The sequence below is a fragment of the Desmodus rotundus genome, chromosome X (genome assembly GCF_022682495.2).
Source record: "Desmodus rotundus isolate HL8 chromosome X, HLdesRot8A.1, whole genome shotgun sequence".
In the NCBI taxonomy this organism is placed as follows: Eukaryota; Metazoa; Chordata; class Mammalia; order Chiroptera; family Phyllostomidae; genus Desmodus; species Desmodus rotundus.
The window spans coordinates 31,084,642-31,112,243 of record NC_071400.1 but is presented as its reverse complement, the minus strand read 5'-3'; the positions used below and the strand labels follow the sequence as shown (position 1 = coordinate 31,112,243).

The following is a 27,602-nucleotide window of genomic DNA, read 5'->3' as shown; positions in this document are numbered from 1 at the left end:
CTGGCCGGGTAGCTCAGTTGGTTGGAATGCTGTCTGTATGCCAAAGTTGCGGGTTCGATTCCCAATCAGGGCACATACAAGAATCAACCAATTAATGCCTAATAAGTGGAACAATGAATTGATGTTTCTCTCTCTCTCCCTTCTTCTCTCTCTAAAATCAATCAATAAATAAAAAATTAAAAAAAAAGAATAAGCCAAATTCTAATCTTATTTCAAGGTGAGAATTTTATTTTGAGCTATGTCTAAATTTTAACTGGAAAAATTACAGAAATAACTGTTGAGAAAATTGAAAACATGAAATTATTTGCTAATTGTTTGATAATCAAATGCAATTGAGATTCTCTGATAGGAAATGCTAGATACCTTTATCTATTAGGCACTCAATAAATAATTATGTTAAAATTGGTGTTCCTGCCTAAAGCCTTGTATCTATATAATACTTTCAGTTTGTCAGGGAATTTTCATAATCACCATCTTGCTAGTCCTGTGCACAGATAGATATATAAGAACTTTGTGATGCAAAGGAAAGCGCTTGATGGCAAGTGAAAAAAAAAAAAAAGATGTACTTAGCAGGTGGGATTGACTAGAAGGTTTCATGATGCCTGAAGAAAAATGTGGGGAACTTTCAGCCTTTCCAGTCAGCTGTAGTTGGCCCATTTCAGTGAATTTTTGTTAACAAGATTGGATAATTTCAGGTTTTTTAAAAAAGATTTTATTTATTTTTAGAGAGGGCAAGGGAGAAAGAGAGGAAGAGAAACATCAATGTGTGGTTGCTACTTGAGTGCCCCCCTACTGGAGACCTGGCCCAAAACCCAGGCATGTGCTCTGACTGCAAATCAAACTGGCAACCCCTTAGTTAGCAGTCTGGCACTCAGTCCACTGAGCCACACCAGCCGGGGCATAATTTCATTTTTAATAAATGATAATTTTATTTAATAGAGTTTTTGGTTGGGCTTTATTGGTTTGTAGCCCCTTCTAATGAACAGATTCTTTAAAGCATCAGACCATTTGTTCAAAACTGTCTTATATCTTTATATCTTGTTTCAGTGGGGGTGTATGTGGAGGAGTTAGGGAATGTTGGGGGTTGAATTTGTTCAGGATTTTGAGGAGGCCAAATGAGACGTTGTTATTAGTGACAGTACTTTGAAGCAGTGAATTGTGAAATCACCAGTTCAAGCATTTTGGTCACAGGAAGAGGCAGGAGAACTAAGTTTTACCTGGTGTGCCACTTAGCTAGCTCAGTGGCTTGGGGTAAATTACTTAAATTGAAAAGACCTCTCTGTGCCTCAGTTTCCTTGTGTGTCAAGTGTCGCTCTACTCACTTCCCTGGTTTTGCTAGGGCGTGGAAAATAATGTATGTGAGGGCTTAATAAAGTGAGGATGGAATAGGTTCTTTCTCTTGAGGGAAATGTCCTAATCTGCCTTCCTGGACCTTTTCTTGCTGAGGTGTTAATTGAGGTTTAAGTGTTAAGTGATAAAGAATTGAGGCTGGTCAAAAGCATTTACGTTTTAAAAGAAGTCCTCTAAATGCGGAAGCCTGTAATATTTCTAGCAGTGAAACTTAGTCAGAGTTCTGCTTTTCAGAATGTTGGCTTCCTCTTGCTCTTAAGGAGGTGCTTTAGGCATTTAAGAGTCTTAGTAGCAATTTTTGGTAGTTCAATCTTGAGAAATTCCGGGAAAGACTCGAGTCTCTCCTAAGTATCTAATTGAAACCCTGAGCAGAGGTCACTCTTTTTCTAACAGGTTCCTATTCCTTAGCCTGTTAACTATGGTCAAGGATCAGTCAGGTGATATTCTGGCCTAGAAATTGGATTAATTCCTCAGTATACCTACAGAAATTTAGACTTAAAAAAGTAACTTTTAAAAAATATATATTTATTGATTATGCTATTACAGTTGTCCCATTTCCCCGCCCCTCACTCCACTCCATCCTGCCCACCCCCTCCCTCCCACATTCCCCCCCCTATAGTTCATGTCCATGGGTCATACTTACAAGTTCTTTGGCTTCTACATTTCCTACACTATTCTTACCCTCCCCCTGTCTATTTTCCACCTATCATCTATGCTACTTATTCTCTGTACCTTCCCCCCTTCTCTCCCCCTCCCACTCCCCTATTGACAACCCTCCATGGGATCTCCATCTCTATGGTTCTGTTCCTGTTCTAGTTGTTTGCCTAGTTTGCTCTTGTTTTTGTTTTAGGTGTGGTCGTTAATAACTGTGAGTTTGCTGTCATTTTTACTGTTCCTATTTTTTATCTTCTTTTTCTTAGGTAACTCCCTTTAACATTTCCTATAATAAGGGCTTGGTGATGATGAACTTCTTTAACTTGACCTTATCTGAGAAGCACTTGATCTTCCCTTCCATTCTAAATGATAGCTTTGCTGGATACAGTAATCTTGGATGTAGGTCCTTGCCTTTCGTGACTTGGAATACTTCTTGCCAGCCCCTTCTTGCCTGTAAGGTCTCCTTGGAGAAATCAGCTGACAGTCTTATGGGAAGTCCTTTGTAGGTAACTGTCTCCTTTTCTCTTGCTGCTTCTAAGATTCTCTCCTTCTGTGTAATCTTGGCTAATGTAATTATGATGTGCCTTGGTGTGTTCCTCCTTGGGTCCAGTTTCCTTGGGACTCTCTGAGCTTCCTGGACTTCCTGGAAGTCTATTTCCTTTGCCAGATGAGGGAAGTTCTCCTTTATTATTTGTTCAAATAAGTTTTCAAGTTTTTGTTCTTCCTCTTCTCCTTCTGGCACCCCTATAATTCGGATGTTGGAACGTTTCAAGATGTCCTGGAGGTTCCTATGCCTCTCCTCATTTTTCCAAATTCTTGTTTCTTCCTTCTTTTCTGGTTGGATGTTTCTTTCTTCCTTCTGGTCTACACCATTGACTTGAGTCCCAGTTTCCTTTGCATCACTATTGGTTTCCTGTACATTTTCCTTTGTTTCTCTTAGCATAGGCTTCATTTTTTCATCTAGTTTTTGAACAAATTCAACCAATTCTGTGAGCGTCTTGATAACCAGTGCTTTGAACTGTGCATCCGATAGGTTGGCTATCTCTTCCTCGCTTAGTTGTATTTTTTTCTGGAGCTTTGAAGTGTTCTGTCATTTGGGCCATTTTTTTTTTTTTTTTTTTGGTCTTGGCGTGTCTGTTACTTAAAGGGGCAGAGCCTTAGGTGTTTCCTCAGGGCGGGGTAACGTTGGTTGCTGTGCTGTGATGCTGTACATGGGGGAGGGGCCGAGAGGGAGCAATGGCGCCCGGTTCACTCTCCACCGGACCTCAATCTTTCACTCCGCTACCCACAATCAAACTGGGCCCCTCTGGTGCTGGTTCCCAAGTGGGTGGGCTTGTGCTCGCCCCAGGCCCCTGTGGGTCTCTCCAACGACCTCTCCTGTGAGGCTGGGAGTCTCTGCTGCTGTTGCCCCATCCCCCACGGGCGTTTTCAATCAGAGGTTTGAGGCTTTATTTCCCTGCGCTGGAGCCCTGGGTTGCAGGGTCTGCTTTGTTCCCCGCCGTTTGTCCGGTTTATCTGTGCGCGAATGTGGGGCCATGGGGTATGCTAGTGGTCAGACTGCCTGCCCCGTTTGTCCCACACTCTGCCAGTCTCGGTCCGCCATGGCAACGCGAGTCCTCTCCACCCCGGCTGCCCGTCTCTGCCCCTCCTACCAGTCTGGATGAATGTTTATTTTTTATATCCTTGGTGTTGGACTTCCTTGCCATTCAATTTTCTATCAGTTCTGGTTGTGTGAGGAGGCGCAGTGTGTCTACCTATGCCGCCATCTTGGTTGTCAAAAAGTAACTAGGAGGCAGTGGGATCAAAATTGGATTTGAAATTTTGTCTCTTCCCCTTTCAAGCTGTGTGGTCTTGGGCAAGTCACTTAACCTCTCTCAGCCTCCATTTTCTTGTTTGTAAAAGGCTGGTCCGAGGATCAGCTAGTAAGAGTACAGTTGACCCTTGAACAACATGGGTTAGAACTGAACAGGTTCACATATGTGCGGATTTTTTGCAGTAAGTACAGCTGGCCCTTCCTATGTGCCGGGTTTGCCTCTGTGTGTTCAAACAACTGTAGATCGAAGACAGTATTTTTGTATTCCCAACCACTGTTTTCCAACTGTGGATTGAAAATGCTGTTTTCAGTCCATGGTTGGTTGAATCTGTGTATTCAAAGGGCTGACTATAAATGGAAAGTTATATGAGAGTTTTAGACTGCTGGGGGTGAGGGTTGGTGCTCCTACCCATCCCACGTTGTTCAACTGTCAAATGTACCTACTTCATATGAAGGTTGTGTGTATTAAGAGATGATGTTTGTAATGCACCTGGCACAGAGTTAGTGTTCAATAATTGTTAGCTTTTAGCATTCTTAGCCATAATAATTGTTGAACCATAAGCAATTGTTACTTTTATAGATAATATTATCACTTAATCTTGTTCCCTCCATTTTGCCTCTGAGGAGACCAAATGTAGACCATAGAGGGTGATCTGTGCTTAAAGTCATTTATTTCAGCCATTTGACAGCATTGGTCATTGTCGATCCTGCATTTATGATGAATGTGGATTATTCCTTCCAGTTAGTGCTGGGGGGTGCTTCCTATCTGGATCTGTTGAAGGTTACAATCTTGAGGCTGAGCATAAATGGCAGGAGTAATTTTCCTTTCCTCTTTCTGTCCTTTGGACTCAGCATTAACATCATAAGACAAAACTAGGGTGCATATATCCTTTGAAGCATATTGAAGAAGTGGCATTATGATAGCTTTTACATGTTAAAGGGCTTATTTGAACATCTTAGGATCTCAAGTTGCTAAATGAGTTCATTTTTAGTATTAAAGTTGGAGGGTCATTAAGATGAGTCAAGGATTTATGAATAATTCTTAGAAATAAAAAAAAATTAGGTAAGTGGTTGTCCTCCACCACTGTTTTAATATTGTGTAATAGTTTTTCAATCTGGCAAGTGCAAGAAGGATGTGGAATCAGATTTTAGATATCTTTCATCACCAAGAGATAGGTAAGTCTCACCAGGTGAATAAATTAAAAGGTTGTTGTTCTGTCCAGGCATCCTGAGAGGCAGAGCTGAAGCTGACACTCATTTCCTTCTGAGAAAGGAATCTACAACTTGGGAAAGGTTTCATCCAGCCAAATTAACACTGGTCCTAAGGGTAAGAGATCAGTTCAGGACTCTTGCCTTGGTTTTTGATAAAAGTTTGAAAGGAGGCCAGATTCTCTGACGGGTGGAGCATAATGTCATACAGCAGCTAGCTACCAGTGCAATGAGTCACCATAGCTGAAAGTCACATGGGCGCCATCATGCATACCTCATCAAGATCTGCTGGGAGGGCTTTAGTTCCTTGTCTGATAGAAAAAGGTGTGGTTGACTTGACAATCACTGACAATTTGGGTTCCTGCTTTATTCATGCCAATTTAATATTATTTACCTTAAGCCTTGAAAGAGATTTTTAAAAAATGATTCTTTCCCCCTACCGTGCCTTTTCTAACTCATTTTATTATTCCTATTCCCAAAACATAAGGTTCAAATTTAGGTAGTGAAGTATTTTTTCAATTATAAATTCCATTATAATAAAAATACATAATAAAATTCCACAGCCCTCTCCCTGGAGCAGTATCTAATATAATAAGAGAACTGAGGTTTTTCCATAATGATTCTGATACATGTCATTTGACCGCACATTTTCCCCTGGTATCTACAAACGACAAATGTAGTTTCCAAACGAGAATTATCACTGATCGTTGGGTCAGAGTGGCTCCTTCAGCGGTATATAAGAAGTCCTGGAATAATGTTTTGTTCAATGTCGTTTTGTTGTAACATTGATGAGATGCCATAAAAACTCAACTCTTATATCAATTAACCTGTGGTAAAACTTAAAGGCGAAGAACTACTGACGACGTTAAGTGAGAACTTACTGTGTAGGACTTGTGCATAATAAAATTGTGATGTCGGTGAAATTTGCATTCAGAGCTTTCCTGCCACCATTACCACGATCCTGGGGCTGGTTTTCAGCTGCACGGGCTGAGAAGCTTCATTTCCTCAGCACACATTCACCTCTGAAGGGCCACTTCCTTACTTTTCCATGAAAACGATACAGGTGAAATATTGTAGATAGCCTTCTTTTGGCCTAACTGCTGTGTTCTGTCCCTGTTGGCAGCAACTGTATTGAAAGCCAAATGATAAGTAGGCTTCTTGGCAAAGAGTTAGGAATTAGTTACGAAAATGTACTTGCCTAAGAATAGCCGGAGGCCTCACCGAGGGTAGGCATAGCCTTGCTGACAGGACACAAAACTCAAATGTCCACGGAGCTAAATTACTCTCTCTTGTCTCCCAGCCAGAATTTTGCTAGCAGAAATTTCATTTTCTTTTCTTCCAGGGCTGACAGGCTAACTCCCTTTTCAGAGGGCTGTCTTGTCTGGGCCTAAAAGCTGTTCAATCTCTGTAAAGTGATTTTTTTTTTCATGTCTTTGCCATTGTTCGTGAATTCTTGGTTTGCTAGCTACCTCTCAGAGGGCATCCTTATGTGCTGCTTTTGGGAATATCTCACAGTTACCCTTATGTTCATTTGGCAGCAGGCATGAGACATGGCAGAGTAGTGCCTTAGGGTGATAAATAGAGGTAGCTGTGACAGATTTCCCCTTCGTGGCCATCAGCACGTATGTAAAAGGAAATGCTGTCTCCAACTTGAGTCAGAAACTATTGCAAAACAGGAAACTCCTTGGAGCTCTGATTAAAAGTAACTCCATTCGTAATTATTCCAACTCTGTCACCTTGGATGATATTTTTCTGAGGAGACCATTAATCTTATTATTCTAAATCACAATAACCAGGTTTGCGATTTATGTCTGTATGCTATCTTTAAGTTGGCTTTTTATGGTTCCAGAAAGCTTATCTACTTTTGAGAAAAAGAGTGTGGTATACTCATTAAATGCATCAACCCTTAAAATTTATATTGATATGTAAGATAGTCAAAATGGTCAAAGAATACAGGAAGATTTTTAATGAAAAGTCTCTCTTTGGCCCTGAGGTCCCATTTCTGTACTTCCTCTCCTGAGAGGTGACCAGGATGACCAGAGTCTCTTTTTTTTTTAAAGATTTTATTTGTTTATTTTTAGAGAGAGGGGAAAGGAAGGAGAAAGAGAGGGAGAGAAACATCAATGTGTGGTTGCCTCTCACGCGCCCCCTACAGGGGACCTGGCCTGCAACCCAGGCACGTGCCCTGACTGGGAATTGAGATGGTGACCCTTTTGTTACCAGGTCCGTGCTCAATCCACTGAGCTACACCAGCCAGGACAGGATGACTAGATTCTGTGAGCAGTCTTTTTCACCTTGATGTATCTTTTAAGTATATTTTATTGATTATGTTATTACAATTGTCCCATTTTTATTCTCCTCTTTATCCCCCTCTGCTCTGTATCCCCCTTCAGTCCAGCATTCCCACCCCCTCTTAGTTCATGTCCATGGTTCATTCATATAAGTTACTTGGCTTCTCTATTTCCTATACTATTCTTAACCTCCCCCTGTCTGTTTTGTACCTACCATTTATGCTTCTTATTCCCTGTACCTTTTCCCCCATTCTCTCCCTCCACCTCCCCATAGATAACCCTCCATGTGATCTCCATTTCTGTGATTCTGTTCCTGTTCTAGTTGTTTGCTTAATTTGTTTTTGTTTTTGTTTTTTGGTTCGGTTGTTGATAGTTGTGAGTTTGTTGTCATTTTACTGTTCATAGTTTTGATCTTCTTCTAATTCTTAGATAAGTCCCTTTAACATTTCATATAATAAGGGCTTGATGATGATGAACTCCGTTAACTTGACCTTATCTGAGAAGCATTTTATCTGCCCTTTCATTCTAAATGATAGCTTTGCTGGATACAGTAATCTTGGATGTAGGCCCTTGCCTTTCATGACTTGGAATACTTCTTTCCAGCCCCTTCTTGCCTGTAAGGTTTCTTTTGAGAAATCAGCTGACAGTCTTCTGGGAACTCCTTTGTAGATAACTGTCTCCTTTTCTTTTGCTGCTTTTAAGATTCTCTCCTTGTCTTTAATCTTGGGTAATATAATTATGATGTGCCTTGGTGTGTGCTTCCTTAGGTCCAACTTCTTTGGGACTTTCTGAGCTTCCTAGACTTCCTGGAAGTCTATTTCCTTCATCAGATTGGGGAAGTTCTCCTTCATTGTGTTTTCCAATAAGTTTTCAATTTGTTGCTCTTCCTGTTCTCCTTCTGGCACCCCTAGGGTTCAGCTGGTGGAACGTTTAAATTTGTCCCGGAGGTTCGTAAGCCTCTCTTCATTATTTTGAATTCTTGTTTCTTCATTCTGTTCTGGTTGAATGTTTATTTCTTCCTTCTGCTCCAAATAATTGATTTGAGTCCCAGTTTCTTTCCCTTCACTGTTGGTTCCCTGTATATTTTTCTTTATTTCACTTTGTGTAGTCTTCACTTCTTACTTTATTTTGTATCCATCATTTCTGTGAGCAACCTGATTACCAGTGTTCTGAACTCTGCATCTGATAGATCGGCTATCTCCTTGTTGCTTAATTCTTTTTCTGGAGTTTTGATCTGTTCTTTCATTCAGGCCATATTTCTTTGTCTCCATGCACATATTACATAGTACAGGGCAGAGGCTTAGGAATTCTCCAGGGTGGGGCAACACACTTGGCTGCATTGTGGCACCATATGTGGGAGAGGGGTCCAAGAGAACAATGCCACTTGCTCAGCTCTCACCCCACTTTTAGTCACTTCCTCTACTTCCCACAAGCAAATTCGACCATTCTGGTGCTGATTCCCAGGTGGGTGGGTTAGTGTATGTTCTAGGACCTGGTGGATACCTCCAATGGACTATCCTGTGAGACTGGGAGTTCCCCCCACCGTTGCAACCCCCACAAGTTTTTACAGCTAGAGATTTTGAGGTTTTATTTCCCTGTGCTGGAACCCTGGGTTGTGTGGTCTGTCCTGCTCCCTAGTTGTTCTTCCTGGTTTATCCGCACTTGAATGTGGGACTACCCAGTCAGGCAGCTGCCGCCTCCCCCATCCAGTCTGCCAGCCACTGCCTTGCCATGCACCTTCTCTGCCCGAGCAGCTCGTCTCTGCCCCTCTTACCCGTTTGGATGAATGTTTCTTCTTTACAGTGCCATTACTGGACTTCTATACAGTGCCATTTATGGCAGTTCTGGTTGTTTTTTGTTTTTAAATTGGTTGTAGTCCTTCCTTTGGTTTTACAAGGAAGCAAAGTGTATCTGCCTACACCTCCATCTTGTCTGGAAGTCCTTTTTCACTTGATCTTGATCCCATCAAGATCAAGTCCTTTTTGATCTTGATGGGATACTGCATGTGTTTGGAATTGAATTCTGACAGTATTACTGTTTTTCCTTTAGAATTGCTTTTAGACAGTTGATGTTTTAGTATGGTAGGTTTTAGAGGTAAATGTTATGATGTTTATACATTTAAAAAGTTCAATAAAACAAAAAATCTTTTTAAAAAATAGGAAATTATCTTTAACCTACACCAGGGTTTCTTAAATGGTGGCACCCCTGACATTTGTGGCAGGATAAGTCTTATTGTAGGGGGGGAAGGAAGGCTGATCTGTGTATTTTTTTTAAACATTTTTGAAGATTTTATTTCTTTATTTTTTTAGAGAGGGGAAGGGAGGGAGAAAGAACTGAGAGAAAGATCAATGTGCAGTTGCCTCTCATGAGCCCCCTTCTGGGGACCTGGCCCACAACCCAAGCATGTGCCCTGACTGGGAATTGAACTGGCGACCCTTTGGTTCTCAGGCCAATGCTCAATCCACTGAGCCACACTAGCCAGGGCTGATCTGTGTATTGTATGATAGTTAGCAGCATCCTTGGCCTCTACTCACTAAATGCCAGTAGCAGCTCCCTTCAAGTCATGACAACTGAAAGTGTTCTTAGACATTACCAAAGGTCCCCTAGCGTGGTGGGTGGAGCAAAATCACCCTAGGTTGAGATAAGTTATCTATACTATTGGATAACTCCATTTTTTATATATCTCCACATGCTACTGTTTTATTACATAAGTGTATTTCTGTGTGCTTGCTATAGCAATCCCTATTTTTATTTCCTAACCATAGCAAATTGCTCCAGAAACTCATCGTTCAAAAGAAGTGGCACTGAATGAGAAGATTTGTCTGCAAGTGGGGTCCCAGTGTAGCGCCAATGAAAGTGACAATCCTAGCACTTTAGTGGAAAAGTGCATCTCACCCCCTGAAGGTAACAAGTGAAAGCAATTTCTCAATATATAGAGAACAACTCCAAATTATCCATATGGTTATGTTCAGTGTTCATTAATTCATCAATTGCAAAGCTTTGCTGAGTCTCATAAGTTTCCAGCACTTGTTCTAGGTGGTAGCAACACAGTGATCAATATGAGGACGCCCTGCTTTCCAGGTGCTCACAGAAACCTTGAATAACAGTGCGTAATAGTTATATAGCACTTAATAATTTGAAAAATGACACACACACACAAAATTTCCCTTAAATCAAGCCTTATAAGCTTATCTTGTGAAGTAAGCAAGTCATATAGTATTATTACCCTTACCATTTTATAAGGAAACTGAGTAAGTTGCTGAAGTCTTTAGATTCCAGGTCCAGTGCTTAAAAAAACCCTCAAAATATGTACTATCTTCCTCATTATATAGAGCTTGTTTTGATATACAGGATATATTTGGGGAAGGATGTTAAAAAAGGAAAATGAACTGCTGGCCTGGCTCCAATTCCAGATTAGCCCTAGGAAAAGCTGTCAAGTACTCAGGTTGATGATCATTGTCCCCCAACTGCCTTCCCACCCCTCACCCAGTATCCTTTTGGCTTTTATGTTGCATGCAGGGAATAGCACATAGTGGTTAAGAACAGAGCTACCAGAGCCAAAGGTCTAACTTTAAAACTCAGTTCTGCCAGTTTCTAGTTGCGCGACTATAGGCCGATTACTTAGCTCTTCCCTCCCTTAAGTTTCCTCATTGGTAAACTGGAGATAATGATAGTACCTACCTATCAGGACTGTTGAAAGGATTACATAAGTCAGTATGTGTGAGGTGCTTAAATAGTTGCTGGCAAAGAGTAAATGCTCTGTACATATTATCTATTAATATTATGTTGCCACCTTGGTTATGCAGGGCCCATGTCTTACCTCCAAACCTTAGCACAATGTGGCATATTCTCCAGACCATTCTGTCTACTTGCCTTGCACTGATCAAAAGTGTATGAAGTGGCCCTGGCTGGGTAGCTCAGTTGGTTAGAGCATCATCCCAATACACCAGGGTTGTGGGTTTGATCCCTGGTCAGGGCTCATACGAGAATCAACCAACGAATGCATCAATAAATGGAACAACAAATTGATGTTTCTCTTTGTCAAATCAATAAAAAGGTATATGAAGTAGTATTTGTAAAAGTATAAAATTCAGTACTGCTAGGAGGGTGGGAGCATGGCTTAAAACAACTTAACTCCCCAATTCTCATTTCTTTAGGAGTTTAAGAAATAATCTGAAAAAAGCTAAATTGTATTATGACAGTAAAATGGTTGATGATGACTCGGTACAGTAGCACTTCAAGGATGAACAAGTTTGCAGTCAAACGGGGGCATTTAATAAAGAGACATGATGCCTCAACTGAAAACACTTTTTAATGGTAGAGATTTCAGATTGTAAAGATTTTAAGGCTCCTAAAGTCATAACACACAATAGGCAACTAGTAAGAGTTACATTATGCTTACCTTTTCCCAAATTGCTTCAGGAAAATTGTTTAATGTTTAGAACAAGATGTGATAGTATTGAACAAAAGATTAGAAGGTGAATTATAACTCAGTAAATGTGTTATTTCAACGATGGGTAGTTAGTGCTTCAGCAGCACATAGACTAGGATTGGAATGGCACAGAGAAGGCTAGTGTAAGCCCTGTGCAAGGATGACATGCAAATTTGTGAAAAAAAGATAGGTAGGTATACAGGTGGTTTATATTTTCACATTCATTTAGGAATCCTATAGTCATTTCTTATGATTAAAATAGTTGACCTTTCAACTGTGTCTCCAGTTAGGGATGTAAGAGTTAGGGTCCCTCAATAATAATAAAAGTGTTTTCTTAGTAGGTGGAGGTGAGAGAGAAAGTCGTGAGCATTTTAGATTTGGATAAAGCAGCATGAAATACCCCATCCATCCCTATGCCCCAGAGTGATTGGCTAGTCTGCGTTATAAGGAAAGGAGGGTCCTAAACTCTTGGCTGGGTGTTCCAGGTGATCCTGAGTCAGCGGTGACTGAGCTACAATGTGTTTGGCACAACCTGAGCTACATGAAGTGTACTTGGCTCCCTGGAAGGAACACAAGTCCTGACACTAACTATACTCTCTACTACTGGTAAGTTTGAACAGAATGCTTATAGAGGAAGGACAGTTGTGATGGTGCTTGGAGTCTTTATATCTAACCTAGTTTAAAAAACAAAAAGAACAGCATATTTTTGGCACACCCAAAAAGATGAGCAGTTTATTGCAGTGGAAAATACATCTGTTTTGGGGTGTCTGCTTAAAAAAACACTTCAAAAAATCATTATAGATCCATAGGATGTTGCAAAAACTGCACAGGGAGATCCTGTGTACCCTTCACCCAGTGTCTCCCAATGATAACATCCTGTATAACTAGAGGACAATGTCAAAACCAGAAAGCTGGTGTTGGTACAATCCACCAAACTTTTTCAGTGTTTACAAGTTATTAATGCACTCATTTGTGTGTATATGTGTAGTTCTATGCAGTTTTATCACATGTGTTGACATAGAACAGTTCCATTACTACAAGGATTCCTTGAGTTTCCCTTTTATAACCAAACCCATCTCCCCTCTGCAGCCCCTCCCCCTGCCCTCCTCACCCTCTAGTCTCTAACCTCTGACAACCACTAATGTGTTCACTTCTATAATTTTGTCATTTGAAGAATGTTATTGGAATGGAATCATACAGCATATAACTGCTTGAGGAGACTTAAAAAATGTTGTATAATACCCTTGAGATATATTCAAGTTGTTGTGTATATTAATAGTTTAATCCTTTTCATTGCTGAGTAGTGTTCCATGATATGGATGTATCAGTTTGTTTAAACATTAATTTCTTGAAGGATATGTTGGTTGTTTCTAATGTTTTTATTTTTATTATTTAAAATCTTCACCTGTGGATATATTCACTGATTTGAGAGAGAGTGAGAGAGACAGAGAGAGAGACAGGAAGAAACAAACATTGATGTGAGAGAGAAACATCAATCGGCTGCCTCCCGTGTGGGTCCTGATTGGGGATTGAACTTACAATCTTTTGCTGTCGGGACACTGCTCCAACCAACTGAGCCACTTGGCCAGGGTGGTTGTTTCTAATTTTTTGGTATTGTGAATGAAACTGCTGTAAATATTTGTGGACATAACTTTTCTTTCTCTGGAATAGATGCCCAAGAATACAATTGTTAGGTCCCATGGTAATTGCATATTTAGTCTCATAACAAACTGCCAAACTGTTTACTCCTAACAAACTAGAGAAACGATCTCTGAACGTATAGTCTTCCAGACTGTTTTCTAGAGTGGCTGTACCATTTTATATTCCCACAGCAATGTATAAATCACTGGTGTATACCTTTAAAAAAGAAAATTATATGCTGCCCAGGTTAAAAACTAATTTAGTTCTCTACAAAATAACTAATAGTTGGTATATGTGACTATAGCTACAAAATCTGTTAAAGTTATCAATTAATCTTTTATCATTTTCTTTGCTTTAGGGCCTAGAATTATTAGCAACACGACAAGGAAAAAAGGACCAGGTTAATCAATTCAATTCAACAAAACTTTAATTAGCACACATTGTAGGCAAAGTGCTGAATGGGTAGCTGAGATAAAAAAAAAAAAAATTGTCTGCTCCTAAAGCTTAAAATGTAAAGAGCTAGAGAGTGCCCAACACAAATACCTATATAAAAACAAGAGCGAAGATGAAGGCTGTTGCAGAGGTGTAGACAAACTCATGAGAAGATAGAGTAGAGCTTCAGGTGGTGGCAGGGGGAGACTGGGAGGCTTTGATGAAGGTTGACAGCATAGGTGGGGGATTTCTCAGAGGCTGGCATTTGGGGAGGAGTATTCTGAGGAATGGGGATATTTAGTCACTGTGATGTCAAGGTGGAGAACTGGGACATGTAGTGCTGGCAGTCTGCTCTTCATGTGGCCTTGTCCCCTTTTCTATCATTCACTCCAACTGCTTTGGATTGAATGGACTGCAGAAACCATGTTCAGGACTTCTGATGCTATAAGATAAACATGGCCTTTCACCCTGGAGTGTCCATTTTGCCCGATGACTTGATGAGAAGTGTTTTTGGTATATTATAACATTCATGCCTAGATCATAGAATAGAATGCGAAAGTCACATGAATTTTTGAACAAAAACCTCTAAAGTTACCTGGGGGTTCACATACTTCTGGCAAAGATGAAAAGCCCTTCTGGGGAAGCCAGGAGGCCCCACCCCTCTTGAGCTCTGCTATTCAACCCACACTGAACTTTTTTCAGTTCCTCAAACTTACTTTTCAAATGCTCAAATAGAATGATGGAATTCCAACAGAATAGTGGAACCATTCTGTATGCCCTCATAGTCTGTGTCTTGCCCTGTCACCTTGATACCTCTTGTTTGTCCTTATCTTACCTCAGACATCATTTTCTCTCCACAAAGCCTTCCTTGACCTCCCAAGTCTGTATGTGTGTGCCCCGTCATCCTTGTGTCCCACAGTACCTTGCACTTTCCTGTGTCATAGTGCTCGGCACAGTGTTGTCATTTCCTGTTTACTTAGTGGTAGCTCTCCCCAGACTGTGGTCTCCCTTGAGAGCAGTGGCTGTGTTTTATTTTCCCCTGTGCCTGACACGTGGTACATGCTGCATATATTAGTTTTTTAATGTTTCGTAGGTAGGATCCAAAGTGAGAAACTATTTGAGACTGGGGTAAGGACTTAGGAGGGATAAACACCACAGGAATATTATAGTTCAGGACCAAAAACAGAGGAGGATTGAGTACATCTCACTCTCTAAAGAAACACCAGTGGCCCTGGCTGGTGTGGCTCAGTGGATGGAGTGCCGGCCTGCAATCCAAAGGGTCGCAGGTTCAATTCCCGGTCAAGGCACATGTCTGGGTTGTGGGCCAGGTCCCCAGTAGAGTGCATATGAGAGGCAACCACACATTGATGTTTCCCTCTTTCTCCCTCCCTTCCCCTCTCTATAAATAAATAAATAAAGTCTTTATAAGCAAACAAACAAACAGTTTAAAAAATAAGGAAATGCTAGTGAAGGGGCCAGAGAACTAAACCCTAAAAGGAGTAGCCTGGCTCTGACAGTGTTGCAGTGAAGTCTGGAGAGAGCTATTATTAAGGCTTTCAAGACGTCTTAAAATTTGGTAACATCCTGTGTTGATCATGCTATTAACTCCTCTTCCTTTCCCCAGAGTCATTGTTGGTAGAATCACAGGGGAGACCTTTACAGAGTCTGTGTCTATAGAGGGGGCAGGGGAAAGAAGGGAAGACATCTTAAAACTGTCTTATTCCATGGCAGACTATGCAGAAAAGTAACCCAGATACAGCAATTTGGGGTGACACAGGACATAGATGGTGGACTAGTCCTTGGATTTCTTATAAGAAAAATAGGAAAGTGTGTTAGGCCATATACTAGCCCAAAGCAAGTCTTAGAGCAAATTGCAAAATGATTGCCCTGCTGGGTGACTAAATTACAAAAATACTGGACTAACCAATTGGAAAAAGCATTCTTCTTCTTCCAGGTTAATGCAATGTCTTGCCAAAGCTGACAGCAGGCAGTACCTGGGCTGCCTTTCAGCCCTCAGTCAATGAAAGTGCAGGGCACAATCTCCCATAATTGGAGGTGGCTCAAGAAGTCATCCCAAGGGAGTGGTGGTTCACCGGCACCCTGTACACATTCCCGGAGTTGATCATCAGCATGGACTCTTGCTATACCTGTCCTGTTCAGTATAGGAGCCACTAGCCACGTGTGACCCTTTATGTTTTAATTTGAATTAATTTAAATGAAAGCAAATTAAAACTTTAGTTGCTCAGCCTTACCAGCCAATTTCATGCAGGGCTAGTGGCTCCAGTATTAGCACAAATATCGAACACTTCCATAATCCCAGAAAATTTTGTTGGATAGTGCTGATATAGATACTATATCTTCTGCCCTCGCGATCCTGTAACTTATTTTTTTAATATTTTATTTATTTATTTTTAGAGAGAGGGGAAAGGAGAGAGAAAGAGAGGGAGAGAAAAATCAATGTATGGTTGCCACTCGCATGCCTCCTACTTGGGACCTGGCCCACAACCCAGGCATGTGCCCTGACTGGGTATTGAACTGGCGACCCTTTGGTTCGCAGGCCAGCACTCAATTTATGGAGCCACACTGCCTGGGTTCAAATCTTGGTTCTCTTCCTTACTAGCAAGTGCCTTTTCTCTGAGACTCAGTTTTATAATCTGTAAAATGGGGGTAGTAATAATATTACTAATTCTTAAGGTTGTGAAGATTGCTATCATGAAAAGTATTCAGAGCTGTGCCTAACTGCTAACATGTATATGGTAAGCACTCCATACATAATAGCTATATATTTTTTATTACATCCTGCTCCCTTGCAGATTCAGCCAGTACATATTGCTGTCCTGTTCCCCTCACGTTGCAGGATTGGCCCCGTAGCCCATACTTCCTCCTCCTCAGCTCCCCCCTAGAGAGATTCTTTCCAATCAAAATGACAGAAGAAAGTGAGACTCATGGCTCATTCATTACCAAGCACTTGGAATTGATTTAGATACCAGTTTAAATCATGTCAAATGGCTACACTGTTTCCCTAACCCTAATCCAAAAATGCAGCGTCATTTTGAAGACCTGGGACACTGACTTGTGGCTCTAAATGGAGAGCATGTCACTGAAGGAGCCTGACCTTAATAGCTGCAGACTAGCCATGCCAATGAGTTTTAGGGAATTTCTTACCACATTAATCATCTTCGGAGTTGGGGAAATAGTCTTTCATTTGTCCATTTCTTCCTTACTATGTTTGCAGTATGAGTGTGTGGAGAATTTCAGTGTGTGAATTGTTTTTTAAATCCTCACCTGAAGACATGTTTTTACTGATTTGAGAAAGAGAGAGAGAAAAAGATTGATCGGTTGCCCCTACTCTGTATGCACCCCAACTGGGGATCACACCCTCAACCTTTTTGTGTATGGGACAACGCTCCAACTGAGCCACACAGCCAGGGCTGTGTGTGAATTTTAATATGAAGTAACTGAATGTTTTCTATCTTAGGTTATCATCTGATCTTTCACAAGAAGTCCCCCAAAATTGTCTATTCAAAACCAGTATTTTCTATTTTCTTATTTTTTTTCTGAATTACAACAAAAATTTAAATTATATATCTGCAGTCCATGAGAATATGTGAAATACTTGGTACAAAATTGAAAAAGGAATCTCAAAGATAGCCCATTAAAAGAGTTCCTTCATTATTTGAAGCAAAAATAATTTTGTACACAGTTTTCTTTAGTTATGTAACAAAAATGTCATGTGTCTTCGGTTTCTGTTTCTGGCTATGGATGGAAAACATTCCAGGCCTGTGTGACCTAAAAACTAGCCAGGGCAGTTAGTTTTTAAAAAGGTTTTTTTTTTGTTTTTTGTGTTTTTTTTTTAATGAACTACCGGGGCCTACAGCTAGGAGAAAAGCCTTATGTACTATTTTTTAAGGAACAAGAACATTTTCTTTATTGAAGCATTTCTTTGCACAGCCTTTGAAGGATTAAATATATTAATTTAAATTATCTTTTCATTTTTCTTTTTTAAAGATTTTATTTATTTTTAGACAGAGGGGAAGGGAGGGGGAAAGAGACGGAGAGAAACATCAATGTGCAGTTGCCTCTCACACGCACCCTACTGGGGACCTGGCCTGCAACCCAGACAAGTGCCCTGACTGGGAATCAAACCTACAAGCCTTTGGATTGCAGACCAGCACTCAATCCACTGAGCCACACCAGCCAGGGCAGGGCATTAATTTTTTTTCTTTTTCTTAAATATATTTATTGATTATGCTATTACAGTTGTCCCATTCCCCCCCCACTCCACTCCATCCTGCCCACCCCCTCCCTCCCACATTCCTCCCCTATAGTTCATGTCCATGGGTCATACTTATAAGTTCTTTGGCTTCTGCATTTCCTACACTATTCTTACCCTCCCCCTGTCTATTTTCCACCTATCATCTATGCTACTTATTGTCTGTACCTTTCCCCCACTCTCCCCCTCCCACACCCCTATTGATAACCCTCCACGGGATCTCCATCTCTATGGTTCTGTTCCTGTTCTAATTGTTTGCCTAGTTTGCTCTTGTTTTTGTTTTAGGTGTGGTCGTTAATAACTGTGAGTTTGCTGTCATTTTTACTGTTCCTATTTTTGATCTTCTTTTTCTTAGGTAACTCCCTTTAACATTTCCTATAATAAGGGCTTGGTGATGATGAACTTCTTTAACTTGACCTTATCTGAGAAGCACTTTATCTTCCCTTCCATTCTAAATGATACCTTTGCTGGATACAGTAACCTTGGATGTAGGCCCTTGCCTTTCATGACTTGGAATACTTCTTGCCAGCCCCTTCTTGCCTGTAAGGTCTCTTTGGAGAAATCAGCTGACAGTCTTATGGGAAGTCCTTTGTAGGTAACTGTCTCCTTTTCTCTTGCTGCTTCTAAGATTCTCTCCTTCTGTGTAATCTTGGCTAATGTAATGATGATGTGCCTTGGTGTGTTCCTCCTTGGGTCCAGCCTCTTTGGGACTCTCTGAGCTTCCTGGACTTCCTGGAAGTCTATTTCCTTTGCCAGATGAGGGAAGTTCTCCTTCATTATTTGTTCAAATAAGTTTTCAATTTTTTGTTCTTCCTCTTCTCCTTCTGGCACCCCTATAATTCGGATGTTGGAACATTTCAAGATGTCCTGGAGGTTCCTATGCCTCTCCTCATTTTTCCGAGTTCCTGTTTCTTCCTTCTTTTCTGGTTGGATGTTTCTTTCTTCCTTCTGGTCCACACCATTGATTTGAGTCCCAGTTTCCTTCACATCCCTATTGGTTCCCTGTACATTTTCCTTTGTTTCTCTTAGCATAGGCTTCATTTTTTCATCTAGTTTTCAAACAAATTCAACCAATTCTGTGAGTGTCTTGATAACCAGTGTTTTGAACTGTGCATCCGATAGGTTGGCTATCTCTTCCTCGCTTAGTTGTATTTTCTGGAGCTTTGAAGTGTTCTGTCATTTGGGCCTTTTTTTTTTTTTTTTTTTTGGTCTTGGCGTGTCTGTTACTTAAAGGGGCGGAGCCTTAGGTGTTTCCTCAGGGCGGGGTAACGTTGGTTGCTGCGCTGTGACACTGTTCGTGGGGGAGTGGCTGAGAGGGAGCAATGGCGCCCGCTTCACTCTCTACCAGACCTCAATCTTTCACTCTGCTACCCACAATCAAACTGGGCCCCTCTGGTGCTGGTTCCCGAGCGGGTGGGCTTGTGCACACTCTAGGCCCCTGTGGGTCTCTCCAACAACCTCTCCTGTGAGGCTGGGAGTCTCTCCTGCTGCCGCTCCAACCCCCATGGGCGTTTTCAATCAGAGGTTTGAGGCTTTATTTCCCTGCGCTGGAGCCCTGGGTTGCGCGGTCTTCTTTGCTCCCCGCCGTTTGTCCGGTTTATCTGTGCGCAAATGTGGGGCCGCAGGGTCTGCTAGTGGTCAGACTGCCTGCCCCGTTCATCCCACACTCCGCCAGTCCCGGTCCTGCCACGGCAACACGAGTCCTTTCCGCCCCGGCTGCCCGTCTCCGCCCCTCCTACCAGTCTGGATGAATGTTTATTTTTTATTTCCTTGGTGTCGGACTTCCTTGCCGTTCGATTTTCTGTCAGTTCTGGTTGTGCGAGGAGGCGCAGTGTGTCTACCTACGCCGCCATCTTGGTTCTCCGGGTATTTTCAAGAAGCATAAAACTTCACATTCTGGCCTCATAATACCTTGTATTCAGAAAAGGAAAAAGAACCAGTACTCCTATAGTTTCCATGGCTATTGAAAGTACCAGTGTTTGGCAAAAAGGAACATTCATTTCTCCTTAGAGTATGAAATGGAGCTACGTAAAATAGAGTTTTAGAAAAAGCTATCTTGCCATATTACAAATATTGCTTTTCATGAACATCTTCAGTCATTAAAAAAATTCTGCCATTGATCTCACCTTTAACTGGAACATAATCAACAAAAGAAAAAAGCAAACAAAATATGGCCAGAGACATTGAAGTTAAGAACAATCTCACAATAGCCAGAGGGGAGGGGGGAAGGGACAGTGGGGAGAAGAGTTTTCAGGAACCACTATAAAGGACACATGGACAAAACCAAGGGGGAGGTTGGAAGCAGGGGAGGGAGGTGGGTTTGGATGGGGTGGGGTAGAGAGGTGGGGAGAAAATGCAGACAACTGTAATTGAACAACAATAAAATAATTGAAAAATTGAAAAAAAAATCTGCCGTTGTTTCTTGAGTTCCTTGTTAAAAATAATGCAGAAGATTTTCTCATTTTGCCTTGTAGGCACAGCAGCTTGGGAAAAATTCTTCAGTGTGAAAACATCTACAGAGAAGGTCAACACAGTACTTGTTCTTTTACTCTGACTAAACTTAAGGATTTCAGTTTCGACCAACACAGTGTTCAAGTCATGGTCAAGGATAATGCAGGAAAAATTAGACCATCCTTCAATATAGTGCCTTTAACTTCTCATGGTAAGTTTTAGAAGTCCTCTATTGTTCTTTTGAATAATCAATTCAAATAATAAAAAAGGATTTTGGTTTTAAGATATTTCCAGAAAAAAAAGCTATGTTTATATACCTTTCTTTAATGTTGTTTTTTAAATTTTTATTGTTATTCAGTTACAGTTGTATGCCTCTTTGATGTTTTTTTTTAAAGAAGCAAGGTTAGAGGTTCTAATGTTTATTGAGTACCTTTGCCACATGCTTTCACCTTGTGTACTTTCAAGTACACGGAGACTGAGAGGAAGCAGTTAGATACAGAACCAAGATTGGAACCCGGGCTCTCTGACTCTTAAGATCGACTGTCTTTTAATTATTATACCGTCTTTTATTTATGATGCTGTAGAATAAATATGATCAAATATAGTTCCTGAATAGTTTATTTCATAGTTTAAAAAAGCTTAGACCAGAGGTAGAGTGATCAGGGGTGATACTCAAATTATCTTACATTCTGAGTGGTCCAGGCACTGATTGATCAGAACAGCCAGTACAGCCAAGTGTTAACCTGTTAGAAAGAACCTCCTACTTGAAAACAAAATATCAGCTTGAGGTACTAGCTCCTTCACTTTGGACAAGGCATATAGATTCTCTTTAAGTGTTCCCTCACCTGTAAAACAGGGTGCATAGTCCCTCTTGATCTCAAAGGATTATACAGCTGACTCTTGAACAACATGGGTTGTAACTGTGTGGTTATACTTATATGTGTCTTTTTTTTTTCAATAAATCTGTACAGTGCTATAAATTTGTTTTCTCTTCCTTATGATTTTCTTAATAACATTTTCTTTAGCTTACTTTATTATAACAATACAGTATATAATACACATATACAATATGTAATTAATTGACTGTTTATAATGTCAGGAAGACTTCTGGTCAACAGTAGGCTATTAGTTATAAGTTTTTGAGGAGTCAAAAGTTATACGCAGATTTTTGACTGGGGAGGTGGCAACTGCTTTAACAAACCCTTTGTTGTTCAAGGTCAACTGTAGTAAGTTGCAAGTGATATGAAGTGTGTCAGAGTGTTTTGTAAATCTCCAAAACAGACTATTATAAGCATCATGTTTATTTATTTGTTGTAATACCCTAGCAGGGAGCTCATATTCTGGCTACATGGTATACAGAACATTTATACGTAAATAACCATGAGTTGACAAAAGCTCCCAGGTCTGTGAGCAGAGCACTATTTCCACTCTTTCAGATCGTCATGAAGTGAATTCTAATAGTGAACCAAAGGCAGCTTAGTATATAGATCAGGGGACTGAGGTCACAGGAACATGCCGAGTGGGATAATCTGAAGTGAAGCCTTTCTCTGTGCTCTCCCTTGCTTGGCAGGTTGTCCTCAATGGACCTTTTGAAGCTCATTTTGCTAGTTTTCTTCCTAGAGATTAGTGGTGACATAAAGGGAGATCCTTCTCAGCAAGAGGGTGACATCCTCAAGTTTTCTGTCAATTTTCTATTCTGTTGTGTGGTCTTATGCATAGTTGAGTCCCCCAAAACTAAATAGACTAAGCTATTTCATTCATTTTATTTTAAATTGTGGTTATAATCACTTAACATTAAATTTACCATTGTATTCATTCCTAAGTGTATGTTCAGCAGTTAAATATATTCCCATTGTTGTGCAGCAGATCTCAAGAAATTCCCCATTTTGTGAAATTGAAACTTGATGCCCCAAACACTATTTCCCTGCTCTGGGTAACCACCTGCCTATTTTCTGTTTCCATGATTTTCATTACTTTAGATACCTCATGAGTAGAATCATATATGTACTCGTTCTTTTGTGATGGGCTTATTTCTTTTTTTAAGGTTTTATTTATTTATTTTTAGAGAGAGGGGAAGGGAGGGAGAAGAGAGGGAGAAAAACATCAGTGTGTGGTTGCCTCTCATGAGCCCCATACTGGGGACCTGGCCCACAACCCAGGCATGTGCCCTGACTGGGAATCGAACCAGTGACCCCTTGGTTCACAGCCCACACTCAATCCACTGAGCTACACCATCCAGGGTGTGATGAGCTTATTTCACTTAGTATGATCTCCTTGAGGTTCATCCGTGTTGTAGCATGTGACAGAGACTGGGCTAGTATTTAAGTTGTGGTCTTTGACTGGTGCAAATGGGTGATGGCCAGGGAAACTCCTTATACCTGGTGCCCCTGTTACTTATTAGGTGAATGCACATCTGGATCCAAGCCCTTATTTTCTTTATGATGCAGCTGGATGTTCAGATTATACCCTGGCCGTGATCTAACCATATGCAGGTCAGAGTTCATGTCATCTGCCAGACACCCAAAGATGTTCCTTAGATCCTAGATTTTACTAGGTGACTTAAAATCAGCTTTTTACATTAATTGTGCCTAATCAGAAATTTGGAACTGTATGTCTGATCATGTAAGGCCATTCAAAGTATCAGCCCTGTTTGGATTTAACTTTGTGACCTTCATTATCTCTCCCCATGTATATATCATATCAAAATAAACTCTGGAAGCTAATTTGTATTTTTCTGTCTTTCAGTGCAACCTGATCCTCCACATATTAAAAGTCTCTTCGTCAAACATGGTGTGTTATACGTGCTAGGGAAGAATCCACAGAATTTTGGTAGAACTTGCTTATCTTATCAAGTGGAAGTCAATAACAGCCAAACCGAGGCGCATTTTATTTTCTCCGTAAGTTTTTTTTGGATCGTTGTTTTTATTTGGATATTTTTCTTTCACTTGAGTTTCTTAAAGTGTAACACATTGAAAGATCGATGAAATACAGTGTCTAGATTTGTCACATGATTATGATGATGATACTGAAACTTCTTGTCTGAAATAGGATGGTGGAAGGTTTGAGGTTTTAAGGTAGCATTGACCTCAAGATTCAAGCCATACATTAATTCATTTGCTCAAAAAGTTTTATTACGCATCTACTGTATGTATTTGACCCTTGATGAACAAGTTGTTTTCCTTGAAGCTTACCTACCTTACCTACTAGAAGATAAATATGTAAATGAACAAGCTAATTTCAGGGAATGAGTGCCATGAAGAAAACTAAGTGGGGCAATGTAATGGAGTGATAGGAGGGCCTGAGGGAGTATTAGGTAAGGTAGTCATCCAAAGTGATGACATTCGAGATGAGACCGGAGTGATGAGCAGGAGCCAGCCATGTGAAGGTCTGGGGTTGGAGAGGATAGCAACTACAAAGACTGAAGCAGCAATGAGTGTGGCATGAGCGAAAAACAGAATGGAGGCTGGGGTCAGATCAGGTAGATACTTGGAAGCTCTGGATGGCCATTCAGTTTTCTTAGAGTTTAAATACTAAAGTAGCCAAAGTTGAGTAGTCAGTATTGGTTGGATTATCTACAGTTTTGCTATTCAGAATCTGATATAAAATGCTAATTAGAGGTCCCTGTGGAGGGCTGGGCACAACAGAATGTGACGTAACATCAGGATATCAGTGTCATTGTTACACTTTAGAGTAGAGACCACAAACTGGGCCTCCAACATTTTTGTTTGTACCACAAAGTAGGGTTTTGTTTGTATGTTTTTTAAATTTGAATATTTTGCCCAGATTTAAAATTGTGGAACTCGAGGAGCATAGTTTCCATAAGGTGGCGCCTTGAGACCACAGGGACTTTGCCACTCACTTGTGTGCCTTTGAGTTTTAGACGTTAGAAACCAAGTGTTTTATGTTGGCTTTTACGGAAGCCCAGCACCTTGCATGAGGGCAAATTCCGTCATTCAGTTGTTTTAGCTCATCATGGAAATTTCAAAATACAGACTTACCATGGTTTGACTTATGATGGTGCAAAAAGCGATGCACATTCAGTAGAAATTGTACTTCATATTTTGAATTTTGATCTTTTCCTGGACTAGCGATATGCAGTATGATCCTCTCTCATGTGTAATGACTTTTGGTTCAATGCTTCAAACATTCTTCAGGCCTACTTTGCTTTTAGCTGTGTCCATTAATGGTGCGCACCCATACATCCATTGTTTTTTCACTTTGGGTACACTATTCAATAAATTACATGATAGGCAACACTTTATTATAAAATAGGCTTTCTGTTAGATGATTTTGCTACGTAAGTGTTCTGAGCATGTTTAAGGCACACTAGGCTAACCTATGATGCTCAGTAGGTTAGGTGTATTAAATGTATTTTTGACTTAGGATATTTTCAGCTTATGAGGTGTTTATTGGGATGTAACCCCATCATAAGTTGAGGAGTGTCTGTACTTAATAACATAAGCCACTGTTGACTGATGTAACTCCAGAGGGATGACCAGGTCCGCAGATGAGCAGAGCTGTTCTGGGAATTTGCAGATGAATCTATTTCAGAAATTGAGTAACTATTATCTGGAATAGAAACGGGTGTCGCCATACAGTACTGCAAAGGGAAAAAGCAAAGGCTTCCAAGTGCTGAGGGGGTGTGGCTTACATGTAAGTGAGCTACCAGAAAGCTGAAATTTACTTGACAACTCTCAGCCTTTAGTGCTCTCCTGCATCAAATCCCAAATTCACATGCTACTTGTATTAGTCATTTGGCACTGAGCTATGTCCTGCTGGTTACCCTGATCACATGTGTAGGCTTTTTCTCTCCACTATAAATATAACCTCCTGTAGGGAGGCGTTAGGTGCTATTTACTCTGTGCTGTTTGTGCTATTAATAGCAGCTAATAGGTATTGAGCAATTAGTATGTGCTAGGTATTTTAATAAGCATTTCATCTGAATTGTCTCATTAAGTCCTTACATTAATTCCAAGGGTCTAAATCCTGCTTCTCCCCTCATTTTATAGATGAGAAAACCCAGTCTCAGAGGTTACTCCTAAGATCACATTTTTAGAAAGTGGTAGAGTCAAGATTGCAGCAGAAGTCTAAGTTCAAAGGTTTTGTTATTAATCACTGGAGACCACATTAATACTTCCCCATAATAGCAACAGTCATCATTTATTAAGTGTTTATGATATGCTACAAATACACTCTTTTGTGTACTTCTTATATAGTGGCTTGTAACATTTCATGAAACAGGTTACATTTTATTGAGAAACTAAGGCTCAGAGACGTTAAGTAACTTACTACAGGCCACACAGCTAATAAATATGACTTCAAAAGTTGGTCTTCACGTATTAAACTTTGACAAAGAATACTTCGTATAACACCATTTGTGTAATTATCACTTAATAAATTTTTGTTGAAATGAATTACCTTTTACAAACTTCCGAATGGAAGAGAACACACATACTATGGAATTTATTCACCTAAATCAGAACTATAGTCTATGTCAGGGGTGTCAAACTCATTTTCTCAGGGGGGCCATGTCAGCCTCGCAGTTGCCTTCAAAGGGCCGAATGTAATTTTAGGACTGTATAAATGTAACTACTCCTTAACTAGGGGAAAGGAGCTCAGTACTGCCGTTGGGTAGAAACAAGGTGCTGGGCTGGATAAAACAAGGTGGAGGGCCTGATTTGGCCCGTAGGCCTTGTGTTTGCCGCGTGTGGTCTATGTGGAATTAACTCTGTTTACACACTTGAGTTTAATGTACTCTCTTGTAGCAGATGGTCACCAGCTGCTTCCTCCCCTAGAATGCCATCAGCTTTTTTGTGTGCACCCTGATCTTGAACTGTGTTGGTTAGACCTTTTTTTCTTTTTCAAGACTTTTTTGAGGAATTATTTTGCCTAGCGTTACAGTTAAGAGGGGGAAGTAGGCTGGAACATGAACGGGTGCCATCACATGGGGCTGTGGTTAGAAGTAGCTTATGACAGACTCACAAAGTAAGAAATGTCTCATCTTTGACTGCCTCCGTCCCTGCAAACTGTTTACTCGGTTCTCTGTGCCTTTGTTTTCCTTTTCTCTTGGAGGTATCAGAGTAGCTGATAAACACGCGAGAGGATTTACATTTGAATAAGAGTCCAGAGACTTTAATTTACACAGTGATTTGTGTGTGTGTGTGTGTACATATTGTATGTATTTAGGTTGTACAATGTGATTATTTTTAAGGTGTGCAATATGATTTAGTATACATATACATTGTGGATGGATATCTACAATCAAGTTCATTAAGATCCATTACATCACACAGTTATCTTTTCTGTTTGGTGTGGTGAGAACACTTAAAATTTATTTTCTTAGCTGACTTATAGTATACAATACGGTGTTATTAACTATAGTCACCATGCTGCACATTACATCCCCAGGTCTTATCATTGAAAGTTTGTGCCCTCTGACCAACATCTTCCCATTTTCTGTATCCCCCAGTCTCTGGCAACTACCATTCTATTCTCTCCTTCTATGAATTTGACTTGTTTAGATTTTACATGAAAGTGAGATCATACAGTATTTGTCTTTCTCTTTCTGACTGACTTCACTTAGCATAATGCTCTCAAGTGTCATCCATGTTATTGCAAATGGCAAGATTTACTTCTTTCTCAGGGCGGAATAATATTTGGTGGTATATATGTGCCACCTCTTCTTTATCTGTTCATCCATTGATGGGTATTTAGGCTGCTTCCACATCTTGGCTATGGTGAATAATGCTGCAATGAACATAGGAGTGCAGGGAGTTCTTTGAGATCCTGATTTCATTTCCTTTGAATATATACACAGAAGTGGGACTACTGGATCGTATGGTAGATCTATTTTTAATTTTTTCAGGAAACTCCATACTGCTTTTCCTAGTGGCTACACCAGTCTGCATTCCCACCAACAGCGTTTGAGTGTCCCCTTTTCTCCACATCCTGGATAACTCTTGTCATTTGATTTTTTTGATGATAGCCCTTCTAACAGGTTTCGGATGATAGCTCATTCTGGTTTTGATTTGCATTTCCAGGATGATTAGTGATGTT

The 27,602-nt window shown here is 40.5% G+C and overlaps 1 protein-coding gene and 1 non-coding gene across 2 annotated transcripts in view; both read left to right on the top strand.

The window, feature by feature from the left end:
* Positions 1–27,602, top strand: part of IL13RA1 (interleukin 13 receptor subunit alpha 1) — a 57,362-nt gene that overhangs the window by 6,309 nt on the left and 23,451 nt on the right. Inside the window, exons 3-6 of the mRNA XM_024559109.4 lie at positions 10,083–10,221; positions 12,235–12,355; positions 20,570–20,757; positions 23,292–23,443. Of these exons, the coding sequence (XP_024414877.1) occupies positions 10,083–10,221; positions 12,235–12,355; positions 20,570–20,757; positions 23,292–23,443 (600 nt within the window). The remainder of the gene's footprint in view (positions 1–10,082; positions 10,222–12,234; positions 12,356–20,569; positions 20,758–23,291; positions 23,444–27,602) is intronic.
* On the top strand, positions 11,842–11,944 carry LOC112303540 (U6 spliceosomal RNA). The gene has a single exon (XR_002974667.1). It is a non-coding gene; the product is annotated as a U6 spliceosomal RNA (small nuclear RNA).